The sequence below is a fragment of the Myiozetetes cayanensis genome, unplaced genomic scaffold, assembly GCF_022539395.1.
Source record: "Myiozetetes cayanensis isolate MyiCay16 unplaced genomic scaffold, myiCay2020 scf18, whole genome shotgun sequence".
Lineage (NCBI taxonomy): Eukaryota > Metazoa > Chordata > Aves > Passeriformes > Tyrannidae > Myiozetetes > Myiozetetes cayanensis.
In genome coordinates this window covers 15,462,609-15,475,328 of record NW_026087389.1, presented here as the reverse complement: position 1 = coordinate 15,475,328, position 12,720 = coordinate 15,462,609, and the positions used below count along the sequence as shown (strand labels likewise).

The following is a 12,720-nucleotide window of genomic DNA, read 5'->3' as shown; positions in this document are numbered from 1 at the left end:
GAGGGAACAAAGAAATTTTATGTGTTGTGTGCACACACACACACAAACCCACATGCTCTGCATTTCCTTCTGTCTGAGCTGTTCTTGAAGTGTGTCTGACCCTGATAATGACTCTGCACTTGCACTTGTTCAAGTAAAATGAATGCCATAACAAACCCGTGTGAGTGTGTACACACTCTGGAGTCTAAATAAGGGACACTGGCTTTCTAAACGGCCCGGGGGTAATTATCCCTTAATGACAGAGTGCTGAAAAGTAAATCCTCCCTGTTTTAACCACATGACTGAGTAGCATAAGGCAGTGTCTTCTCTCAGCTGGTTCGTGAGCTCTGTTTATTAAAGTTTAGTGGGAGTTGGAGAAACTGAAGAGTTTCCTCCGTGTTCATTGAGCAAGATAAGAAAATTTTAAGATTGGAGTGAGCTGTCATTTACTTTATTTGCAAGTAAAAGCAAGAGAAACTAATCTACCTGTATTGCCAAGGACAGGAGGGAGTAGGGGGGGGATCCTAATTAGGGAAGAAAAATACTTAAAAAAATCCAGAAGTTTTTTGGGGACAAAGCTTGAAGAGGCATATGTTGCATTGCCTTGTTTGATGTTATTACCTGATTATGAAAGCCAGAATTAGCAAGTGGACCCATCACCCTAATGACTGACTTAGTTGAAAGTGTTTTCCTCCATAGCAACTGGCTTAAGTCATCTGTGTTTCTAACCTGCTGCTTTCATTCCATTTCAAAGTTAAACAGTGTTGAAGTTGCTGTGCCAGTAAAGTGGGAAGTTATGCCAAACATCCTGACCTTTGGGTGCTGAAAAGGAAAGCATATAATTCATTTTTGGCAGGTATTACAGGTAGTTTAGGGGCTATGGTACAAACAAAAGATGCATAAAAAGTAAGATTTCCTGGAAGGCTGGGGATATCATGCCTGATTTAATGAATTGTTAGTGAAAGTTGAAGTAAACCTTCTGTCAAATTACTTAGGCCAGTTACTGTAGTGCAGGTGGGTCAACTGTCTGACACTGCTGATGACTTGGAACATGGATTCTCTTTGGTGTGTAACTTAGGAGAAAAGAGTTCGCTATTTTTTGTACTAGACGTTTTTGTTTGCCTCTCATATTTTGCTGTTTATGTTTTTTTTCTTCCTTTCAGTAAACAAGCAGAAAAAAATTGCAGTAGTTCAACCAGAAAAACAGTAAGTAACGGGTTTTTGCTTTTATTTCTTGTTGGAGTTTGGTTTGGGTTTTTTCCTCTTTTTCTAATTGGAAAATCATGCTGTGTTAGGGAAGATTTAGCTTTACAGAAGTGCTCTACTGAGGGTTGAAAGATTCTGCAATCCATTTGTCTTAACGCTGGTAGTTTCTGTTGATGTTCAGAAAGACCTCTTGCATTACAGCAGGAGGAGATAGAAAGCTTGGAATTTGTTTTTTTAACAATGCTATTGCAACTGAGCTGAATTATTGAACAGGTTAAGCCACTGAAGTTCTGAGGTTGAAGTTGTTGGTCTTTCACTTTTAGAAGATTGTATTGTGCATTTAAGAAAAACTGCTCTGATCTTAAGACTGTAAATTTGTACTTGAGCCTCTTTTTAATGGTGAGTAGTAGGAAAAATTACTGTATTTCCTTTTGGTTATATTCCCCTCTGAAATAATACAATTTCTGTAATGTAAACATGCTTAAAAAATGCCTTAACATGTAACTGCTTTTGCACAACTGATCAGAAAAATTCACTTTAGTGTGAGTGCTGTCATTTATTAGACGAACTTCTGATTGCTCCTTCCCAGATTAAATTTGGCCCAGACAAGCCAAAAGGGAGAGTTCTACTAATATCTACAATTCATCTACAAACTCTGTGTCATGCATATGAAACTCTTTCCTGTGAGCCTGCTCAGAAATGCTCCACAAATACCTCCCAGTTGGCTTTATTGGCTCCTACAGCCTTACAAACAGCAGAGCTGTCAGTGCTGCTGCCAGTGTTTTCAGTGCTCCTAAAATCCTGAGCTGACTGTTCTTCCATGTTTTGTTGTTGGGATCCTTACCAGAATACTTGAGTTGTGTTTTGTTTCAAATTTTGGTTGTATTTTGTTTAAAATCCAACTTTTTCGAAATGTATAAGGTAAGACCACACTAGTTTGTGCCATTGAATGGGAAGTTAAGATATGGCAGGAGATGTAAACTGCTGGGGGTGGCTTTGGTGGTGTTTTTCACCATGGTAGCCCATAGACTTCAAGCAAGGAAGGATTGCTGCTGGCTGGAGCAGTGCACAAATCCTTTCCAGATTGAATTTGGGAGGGTTTGTGTGTTATTATTGTGAAACAGGGGAGGTATAAAAAGCAGATTAATAAAGCCAGAGCTCAGGAAAAAAAATGAAATTGTATTTTAGTAACTATGTGAGTGGTGACTGTCCTTACCATCTGTCCCTTTTCCCAAACTACTTCTTTTCATTTCAGAATTTTGTCTTCAAGGACAGTTCATGATGGACTAAAGAACCAGGAACTGAACTCTTCTGACTCAGGTACGGATCACAGAGGTCAGGCTAACAAAGGCAAAATCCTCCAACAGTTCACCTGCTCAACACTGTTAGGAGAAGGAAGAGGAGGAAAGGGCGTGAAGATTTTCATCCCTTAATGATTTGTGAACTTCAGAAAAGAATGAAACAAACAAAACCATGTAATTACTTGTGTCCTGCAGTTCATGTGTGCATTAAACCTGGAAAGGAGATTTTTACACCAGAACATTGTTCCCCCAGCAGAGGATACGTGGAGCTCTGTGTGTACTGTGACCTGTGCAGATGACTTTTTACTGTCCCCTGCTATGTTTAATAATGTTGGGAGGAACAGACCCACTACATCTGTGCTCTTGAGTGGTTGGATTCTGGCTTTGGGAAGCAGGTCTGTCTGTTTTTTATGTTAACTTCATCATCATGATAAACAAAAGCAATTCAAACAGTAAACTGCTTTGTGTGCCAGATGGCGAAATCTAATAATTTTCTAAACTGTTGCAAGAACGAATGTGATGAATAAGTACATCTGCTGGTGAAACAGTCACACAGACCCATCCATTTGGCACCAAAGTGCCTCCTCTGCTGTTTTCTGTACAGTGAAGTGCACATCTGAAGCTTCACCCAAAGCAAGTGTTGACAGAAATGATGTGTGCTTGTTTAGCAGTTTAATTGGCTTTTAATAGAGTCATAATGTAAGTTTGACTTCATTTATTTATCTGCCAGTTTTCAACCACTGAATTTAAGATCTTTAAGTGATAGTGTTGATCAGTCAAGGAAAACTACAACACCAGTTGGGAAAACAATATTGTTTTTACACATAACTGTATTGCAACACGTATTACACTTCAGTTTTGAGAAACATTAAAGCATTTAATGGGTTTAGAATGCTTGGTGTCACATTATCAAAGGTCATTTCATCAGTTGCTGCATCTTTTGTTTGCTGATTGAGGGAAAAGAGTCTAAATATGCAAAGACGTGTTATACTGCAATTTAGGATAAACAGTGTAGAATAATTTTGCCAGCTTCTCTGGTGACAGAAGTTTTGGGGGAGAGATAATTACTTGACTGGAAAATTTATCTGTAATTGCTGTGTAGGAACTGCTTCTGTTACCAAAAAGTTGGGATTGTCTTTGTCTTTCCTGTTCTCACTGGTGTGATGCCATGAAGGATCAGACTAGCCAGGAGGGAATGTTTCTTTCCTGATGGATGACCATCTTTATTTACTATAGTCTGACAATTTGCAAGCATGGGTGTGAAGTATGAAAAATATTTTGGCAACATGGACTAACTAATGCTGTCATTGCAAACGTGACACAGAAACTACCCCAAATTCACGTCACTCAAGACTTTCTCCCCTCCTTTTCCACAGCAGACAAACTATTACTATAGTTTTACAAGCTTCTTTCCTGGGAGGGGGGGGGTTATAGCACGTGGTTTAAATCTTTGCTTTCTCATTTCTCAGTGGTGATTAATGGCAAGTACTGCTGCCCAAAGATCTACTTCAACCACCGGTGCTTCTCGGGGCCTTACCTGAACAAGGGCAGGATTGCAGAGCTCCCCCAGTCCGTGGGACCTGGGAACTGTGTCCTTGTACTCAAAGAGGTGAGGTGCTTGTACAGAGTGGGCCTGGCATCAACGCTGAGTGTCTCTAATTACAGATGGGTAATTACCGATTATCAGCTTGAATTTATTAAAGAGGGTCTTTTTGCATGTAGTAAAGTATAAATCGTGAATGGTTTTATGAATGGCTGGAAAGAGTAAAAGCCTCTCATTTATCTGAGTTACAGTCAGCCTTCTACTGCTAAATTTTACTTCAGGTTAAAACAGTGTAACCTGTAATTGCCACAATCAAAGGAATCAGTATCTCTTTATAGCTGTAATAAATGCTTCAAATTTAATTAACAGAATTTAGCTGGAGATAATCCCAAAATTCCTTTACAGTTTGCACTGTTGATGTTAAAGCAGAGGAAATACAGATTTTCTCAGTAGAAATGGCAAACTGTTTCCCGTAATTGGAAAATTAAAAGAATTCTCTCTGTTTTGCAAGTGGGACACAATTTGCAAAGATCAGGTGAAATTGTAGTTTTGCTTTATAATGTAATTGAGGGAGGAAGAGGTTTTCTTTAATGCCAAAGAGCCTCTTCTCCACAAGGTGTTTCACATCAAATTTACGGATACTTTAATGCAATAATTATTTTTCTGAAATCTCCAAAAAGGTCATGGGGTGCTTATTATCTGACCTGAGAGGCTGAAAATTTCCTAAGGCATAACTACATGTGCACACTTGAGCTCTCATGAAGTGATCACTTTAAATGTAGAAATTGGCTCAATGTCTTGGGAATTTTTACCTTCCCTACCAAGTATCTTATCAGACTTGCTGTAAAACAAGAGTGTGGTTGTCAAGAGTCAAGCTGATTACTGAAAAAGGTCTGGTTTTGCATGCAGAAAATTACCCTATCCTTTCTGTGAGTTTCAGTAATCTGAATTAAGAACTGCAGGAGAACAAGTGTGAAATTCTGTGGTGGCTTCATTTAACCTTGAAGGTTTAATCTGCTTCATTGCCTGAAAGCAGAAAGTGTGCACAAATCCTGCTGATGTGCAGATGCTGAGTGTTGCAAACAGTTCGACCACTATGCTTAGGTACATTCATTTCAGTTATGAGTCGTGCTCCCTGTATGAATCCTAGACAGAGTTTGGACTTGCACTATATTTAATTTTTTTTAATTTCTGGACTGCTGCATTAGTAGTAATGAAGCTGCAAGTCTGTAATGTCAAGGTTCTGATGCGCCCAATTTTGGAATGATTTGGAGGAAGCACATACTGCATGTAAGAAATACAGTTTGAACGCATGTTTTGTACTATACCCCCCTAACTTCAGGTTATTCACAACTTCAAGTTATTTTACATTACCAGAGAAATCATCATTTTATTATAGTACAGGTCATGTCACGGTTCATGAAAGCAAAGCAGATGAGAGCTTAAGATTCTGCAGCATGATTTTGTTGTAAGTGGTGGGTTGGCAGGCACCAAAATCCTGCAGCATTTTTTGGCACATCTTCACATGACATACAATCTCTAAGATAATCACTTAGATTTAGCCAAGGTTATGCAAGTTTTGTAGTTATTCAGCCCCAGGCGTTAATTTAGTGCTGTGTAATTCAAGGGCAATGACTTGGAAACTGCCAGATACACTCATGACTCTGCAGACAAATTCTGAAGGTTGGCAAGGCCTGAAGTGTCGACTGCTCTCAGTGTTCATTTTGGCAGTATCAGGAGGTATCTGTAATCCTGCTGTGAATGAGTGCTTTGATGCTAGATAATTTGGATGAATAGGAGTAATTTCCTATTCTACTCTGGCACTTTAAAACAGATTAATTGTACAAATAACTCACCCGTATTTTCTGCTCTTCCCTCGCGCTCTAGGTTCTCACTCTGTTGATCAATGCCGCCTACAAACCCAGCCGTGTCCTGCGGGAGCTGCAGCTGGACGAGGAGGCTGCCTGGCATGGACATGGGGAGACCCTGAAAGCCAAGTAAATGCTTGCCTTGTTCCCCACTGAGTCTATCCCAGTAGCATTTCTCTGCAGTGTGTGCTTTAACTTCATACATTTCAGAGGAGGAAACATTGCTTCGAGCATATCGAGATGCCAACAGCCATTAAGTGTTGAGTTCTTTATAATTTTCTTGGTGAAGTGCATCCCATTTGAATGCCCCATAACGTGCCAGGCATACCCTGCTACTGGCATGCCAGCAGCCAGTGGTCAAGTGAGACTGGTGTGGTACTGGTACAACAGTGTATATACATTGACAGACCTGCAGGTGAGGTTTAAGAGTATTTCATTCACCTGAAGATAATTGTTCTAAAGCAGAAGCACACACAGCTTGGGAGGCTTCTCAGGCTCCCCTGGCATTTCCACTCTGATTTCTCAGTGGAAGAAGATTCTTCAGAAATTAAGTGACAACAATGCTTTGAAATGGCCTGACATGGAAGTTTTTCTGCAGCAGTCTACCCTAAAGCACTCTCTAGTTTTCCTGCTGAGCTTTTTGGGTTGGAGCTTCTTTGCAAGATTATTTTGCAGCAAGGAAAAAAAGCAGTGCACGTATTTGCATATATTTGATAAGTCCAGATACTCCTTTATAGTCTGGGGATGGTTTTGTAATTAGGTCACTGTGTTTGCATACTAGAGATTAGATTTTCCCAGTGTGCCATAGCACACTTTCCTACATAATTTTCAACATGTCAGTAAATCTTTTGTTGGATCAGTTTCGTGTATAAAAAGACACCTTTCCGTGTATTGAAGGATTGCTCTGGATTTGGGCAATAGGAGGGGGGATATGAAAGATTAGTGTAAATAGAAGATGTAGCTGAAGACTAAAGGAAAAAACATTTGTTTAGTTTCATTGAAGCTGCTATGTGCTTTCTCTTGTCACAGTAATGACACCAGGGATATCTGGACTACGATAATATTGCTCTTTTTTTCAAGGCATTAGCGAGATACTTGGAGCCTGAAACACCCCTAATAGATATCAGCATGTGCCTGTAGTTGTGCTGGGAGAACAAAGCAAAAATGATGAACAGCTCTGGCAGATACTGCACAGAGTGGCTCTGTCAGGGTAATGGCAAGGCTGGTGAACAAAAACAAATCTTTTCTTGATTTAAATCAAACAGGAGCAATATGTCGAGCCATGGCAAGTGACTGTCCTGGCAAACTGTTCAGCAGTGAGATAAAAGTTGATTGGAAACGTGGCAGTAATCCATTTGCTTGCCATAGACTGTGCATAGAAGGCTCACCAAAAGCTGTCTGCTGTTACCAGCTCAGGGGGTGCTCTCGGGGTTGTTTTGTGGGACCAGCTGTCCATGTCACAGCAGGAGCTGCTGCAGTCCCATGAAAGCAAAGAAAGAACAAACCATCTGTGAGCAGAGTAAACAAAACGTGAACGTGGGGACAGTCCTCTCAGATGGCATTTGGTAGTCACTGACAGGGCAATGATGCTGTGTTTGATGCTGGTGATGGCTCTTCTTTATTTGGGGATCTGTCATAAGAGGTGGGAGTACCTGTTTCCTGGACTTGGCAGTCCGTGCAGTTCATCACTGCTCATATTTCTCTGTTTGATCTCAAAGCAATAAATGAAGTACTTTTTTACTGCTGGTAATTGGAAGATTCCTGAACTGTGACCGTATTTCCAATGCTAGATACAAAGGCAAGAGCTACCGTGCGACTGTGGAAGTTGTGAGGACGGCAGATCGGGTGGCAGATTTCTGCAGGAAAACATGCATCAAGCTGGAATGTTGTCCAAACCTCTTCGGCCCTCAGATGGTGCTGGATAAGTGTTCTGAGAACTGCTCTGTCCTGACAAAGACTAAGTACAGTGAGTAGTTCACTAATCTCATAATGAAGTGGAGCTTGGAGTGTTACATTTTAGTTTCTTTTGGCTTTGGCTCCGGAAGGAATCCAAAATCCATTGCTTTGCCTTCAGAAGGAACAGCTCAAGTTCAAACGTGCAAAATATCCACGTGCCAATGTGCAGGGGAGAAAAAATTGATTCTACATTAAGTAGTAGAACTGTGGCTTAACTTTTTGTTGTGTGCTTAAAGCTTTACCTTCTTAAGACAACTTTTGGGACAAGAGCTGACTAACGTTGTAATTGAAGTGGCATTATAATTGCTTTTACCAATTTGTTGTGCAACAAAATACTCCTTCAAGCTCTTTTCTTAGGTTTCAGGGTTTTTGTAAACTGACTTTAACCATTTGACACTGTGAGAACAAACAGTGCATTGAGGCCATATTTAAAAAGTACAAAACATTATAAAAAGCACAATTAAATTGGACCAAATCTATGACTGATGATTTTTGTATAAAATCGGATCATTTGGGGCTTCTCAGGGATGGAGGAAGTAAATCTTTACAGAGCAAAGAAAACTGATGAGTAACTCTTGCTCCTTAAACCAAATTAAAGAGGAAGACATAGACATGCTGATTTTGAAGGTTGGGCAGAACTGGGTTTCCTTTTGGGAAATGTCCTTCTACTGACTTTTCCAGTCGTGGTGATGGACAAACATAACTAGTGTGACACTGAAGGTGCATTTCAACACGGTGCTCCTTTCTTCTGTCCTGGTAGCACACTATTATGGGAAGCGGAAAAACAAGCGGATAGGAAGGCCCCCGGGTGGCCACAGTAACCTGGAAGTAGCCATGAAGAAACCAAATAAAAGACGGAAGAGGCGGAAACATTTTTTTGTTCATAAGAAGAAACGTTCTTCTACGTCAGTGGATAACACCCCAGCTGGATCCCCCCAGGTATGGCACTGCCAACAGCGTTAATGGCACGGGCTGCGATCTCTGACCAGCTTCACTTAAACAGCAGGTGTTAGTTCCTTGTCACTGCAGGTTGCAGCTGACAGTGGGTGGCAATTGCAGCTTTTGTCCTAAACTTCCCGTTGTTTTTCATTTCATTGCCTTTTTTTCTTTTTTCCGAACTCCTCAGGGCAGTGGGGCAGAAGAGGAGGATGACCAGGATGAGGTGGATGAGGAGTCTCTGACTGAGGACAGTACCTCAGAGCACCAGGATGAACTGCTTGAAGAATCAGAGGTATCAGAGAAGAAATCGCTGTCATCATCTCCCACACAGAGTGAACTGTCTCATTCCCTGGCTCAGGACCGAGACAAGCGGAAGAGGAAGCTCAGGACCTTTTCCTTTTCTGATGATGAGAATAAACCTCCTTCGCCAAAGGTAACTGGGAATGTGGAATTCTGCTCCTGCTTGCTCAGTGCTGGGCAAGCACCAATACCTTGGGAGTGTTAACCATTGCACATGTGTTCTCATAAAATCCTCTGTTACCCCATAGAGGGCATTGTGAAACTACAGAGTAATTAAAAATCACGATTTTTATTACAGGACAGGACTGTAATAAAGAACTAGGCAGAAAGCTGTAGACAGAATGGTGAGCTTTCCCATTTCCCAGCTGCTGGCACTCCTCTTGGTTCAACCAGAGCAGTGACATGGTGTGGACCAAACCCTGGGTTTTAGATCCTTGCTGTCTGTGTGTAACACTGTTGGAGTGTCCACCCTGGTCAGAAGGCTGTTCTGCACATCTCTGCTGGCCAAGAAACCTCTGCAGTTTGAGCTCTCCTTAGAGCTTTAGTTGGCAGCTGAATGTTTGAGTTTGGGGCAGCAGATGGGAGTGTTGGTCCATGGCATTTGTAATATTTTGGGAATTCTTTTTGCACTGGGTGGCTTGTCTAGGACATAAAGATGGAAGTTGCTGAAAAGCTGCAGCTGGACAGTAACCCTCTGGAGTGGAGCGTGGCTGACGTGGTACGATTCCTCAAATCCACTGACTGTGCTCCACTGGCGAGAATTTTCCTTGACCAGGTACCATTTTCTGTCTGTTAAAATGTAGAATCTGTCACTTTGCTTCTTATCCTCTAAGGAATCATGAGAAGGAACTAGTTTGAATTTTTCAGTAGGGTCCCGAGGAAACAAACACCTGTGCAACCTCCAGCAGTTTGGGAGAGGAGAGTTAAGGGAATGACCAGAATTTCTCAGGTTCTCAGAACCCAGTGAAGGGCATTTTGGTCTGTGGGGTATCCAAATCCCAAAAATATAAAGCATGCCTGCAGCCAAGCACCATGAAGGCAGAAGCCTGTTTTCTAGGAGATAAAGTTTTACCACTTATGTTGACTTTTCCATATAATAAATATTTTCTATTTTGCAGAGTAACTGCAGGTATCACAGTGTCATATTGCAGGGGGGAATGTTTTTGTGTTAGTATGACAAGCAGAGTACAAAACAGAGTCAAGTTAACATTTTGTTTGCATCTTGGTTAAAATTTGGCATAAAAAGCATTGTCTATCAAAGCTGTAGTACTAGAACTATGGTTTGTAGTGGTGGATTTACTTGACCTTGTAGAACCTCTGTTTCTATAGAAAGATGCAATGGTTGGGTAAAATAACTTTCTGCATGAAATTTCCTTGGTTTCTTTTGTTAGGTTGTTTGTTTTTTTTTCCAATAGCATCTCATGAGACTCTGTCCCTCAGCCAGTGAATTTGAGCTGACATTTTAAGAAAGGAGTTAACTTGTTGTGAGAGAGATTTTTAAGCTGCCTGGAGTAGCACGAAAGAAACATCTAATTCACAAATGGTCGTGAATCTGAAATCACGGCAAGTCAAAGCTGAAGGAGCAGGGAGAATAAAAATACAAAGTCACTCTGGAATTTTGTTTTCTGACAGGAAATCGATGGCCAGGCCCTGCTGCTGCTGACCCTGCCCACTGTTCAAGAGTGTATGGACTTGAAGCTTGGACCAGCTATTAAACTCTGCCATCACATTGAGAGGGTCAAACTTGCCTTCTACCAGCAGTTTGCAAACTGAGGAGCAGCCAAGTTGAAGTGGACCTTTGAAGCACAACTACAAAAACATGCTCCTTCCTCTCTAGCAAGTGAAGCCAAATGAAGTTAAACTGAGGCCCTGGTGACCTGAAAGTGTGTGTCAGCCTCGATTTTTCTATTTCGACAAAAGGAAGACAACATCTGGAGCAAAATGCCAATGCAAACACAGGGGCTCCTCTACCAGCTGCCAGCTTGGGAACACAATAGTCTCTTGCTCTATGGTTCCCTTTTTCTAATGTATTTTTTAATGATTACAGAAAAGTCTCCTCTCGTGGGAAATGACATTTCAATAGTTCTGTTGGCACGGAACTTTAAAAGGAGAATCGGATCCTGTTTACGTTTAGCATGTGGGCTGCCAGAAATAACCTTTCTCTGTCCCTGATGTCTCACAGAATCCCCTTCCCTCCCTGTGGACAAACACTTGCTTTACCACAGCACTGACTTTGGAATGTGCTCTTTGCACATTCGTGTGTTAATGTTGAGTTTTTTAATGAATTTGTTCATTGTTAGGACAACAATGTGGCCACAGGGTTCTGAATGTACAGTATAGCAAGAGTGTGGTTCCTTTTGAAGTTCTTTTGTTTATTTTTGGGAAATTTTTTTGTTTCACTGTTGTTGGGTTTCGGTTTTGTTTTTACTACCTCTGTAGCCTGAACAGTAGAAGTGAGGAGCTAAAAAGGGAGGGAACTGTTCTTTCTGGACAAATCGTCTGTAGCTGCACAGCAGTCTGGCTTCTGTGGGCATGTCCAGAGTACAAACCAATGTCAGCATACAGAGCTTCTGTTCCAAAGCTTTAGTGAAACCTGTGTAGGCGTAACCTGGATGTTTCCTTTTTCTTCGGATGTCAGAAAACGTAATTATTTTGCACTTCTCTTACAGACGGGCTGTAGGAAATAAGGAAGGAAAGAGAAAGTGCCTCTGCATTTTCTATATTTTGGTTGTTAGATTATTTTTATTTTTTTTTAAATTGTGTGAAGTTATTTCCTTTTTCTTCTAGTAAACAATTGGGCCGTGTACATAGAGCCTGTCAGCAGACTTTTGCTTTGCTACCTGAACATCTTTTTAGAGAATACACTAAGGAAACTGCAATCAATAGAGGACTGCAAGAAAGCTCTGCCAGTGTTTGCATACTGGAAACTCTTGTGAGCTTGACTTTGTATTTTTAACTATCTACAGATGCTCAGGATCAGACTTGGTGAAAATTTGGTGGGTTGGGAAGGGCCTTGTCTGCCTTTATTAGAAAAAAGGAAAAGGGCCAGAGGGACATCTTAGGTCCATCAGTAGGCTCACCGTAGGATGAACTGCTGATTTGAATTTTCCAGGGTAATAAAACCCAGTCAGCCACTTGCTGCAGACCTGTGCTCTACACTTCAACAGGGCTTACATTACTTTCCATTCAAGGTGTGGGGAAACTTGCATCAGGCTCAAGATCTGCGTCAAACGAGCGTTAAGTTTCAGCTGGCTCGCATTCGGTCACTCTGCCTTCCTCACATCCTTGGAGGGGCACAGGCAGAGCTGGGTGTGTGCAGCCATGGCCCTTTATCTGCTGTTCAAATCCATCTTTGCAGGAAGCCCCTGGCATACAAAGGGGTGTGAGTTAGGAAGGGTCTCTCTCTGCAGGAACTGGTTTAGGAAAGGCACCTCTACTGGCTTGTGACGAGCACGGGTCACTCTGGTCAGACTGTGAGGGATCCAGGTGTCCCTTAGGCCCAGTGGGATGGGCTGTTCCAATGCTGTGAGCTGCAGGATTCAGGAAGGAGGTGTCTGTAAGCTGAGAGCTGAGTTTGCACAGCCTGTGTCTGTGCCTGCCACATTGGTGTTGAGGGGGAGCTGCCTCC

The 12,720-nt window shown here is 41.6% G+C and overlaps 1 protein-coding gene across 3 annotated transcripts in view; it reads left to right on the top strand.

Annotated features, from left to right (window-relative positions):
* The window catches only part of SFMBT1 (Scm like with four mbt domains 1), a 70,876-nt gene extending 58,974 nt beyond the window's left edge, over positions 1 to 11,902 (top strand). For all 3 annotated transcript variants that reach the window (XM_050312754.1, XM_050312753.1, XM_050312755.1), the window contains exons 13-21: positions 1,143 to 1,185; positions 2,441 to 2,505; positions 3,956 to 4,095; positions 5,917 to 6,026; positions 7,688 to 7,863; positions 8,614 to 8,792; positions 8,980 to 9,225; positions 9,739 to 9,867; positions 10,725 to 11,902. In XM_050312754.1, the coding sequence (XP_050168711.1) occupies positions 1,143 to 1,185; positions 2,441 to 2,505; positions 3,956 to 4,095; positions 5,917 to 6,026; positions 7,688 to 7,863; positions 8,614 to 8,792; positions 8,980 to 9,225; positions 9,739 to 9,867; positions 10,725 to 10,865 (1,229 nt within the window). In that variant the 3' untranslated portion in view covers positions 10,866 to 11,902. The remainder of the gene's footprint in view (positions 1 to 1,142; positions 1,186 to 2,440; positions 2,506 to 3,955; positions 4,096 to 5,916; positions 6,027 to 7,687; positions 7,864 to 8,613; positions 8,793 to 8,979; positions 9,226 to 9,738; positions 9,868 to 10,724) is intronic.
* The last annotated feature ends 818 nt before the right edge of the window (positions 11,903 to 12,720 follow it).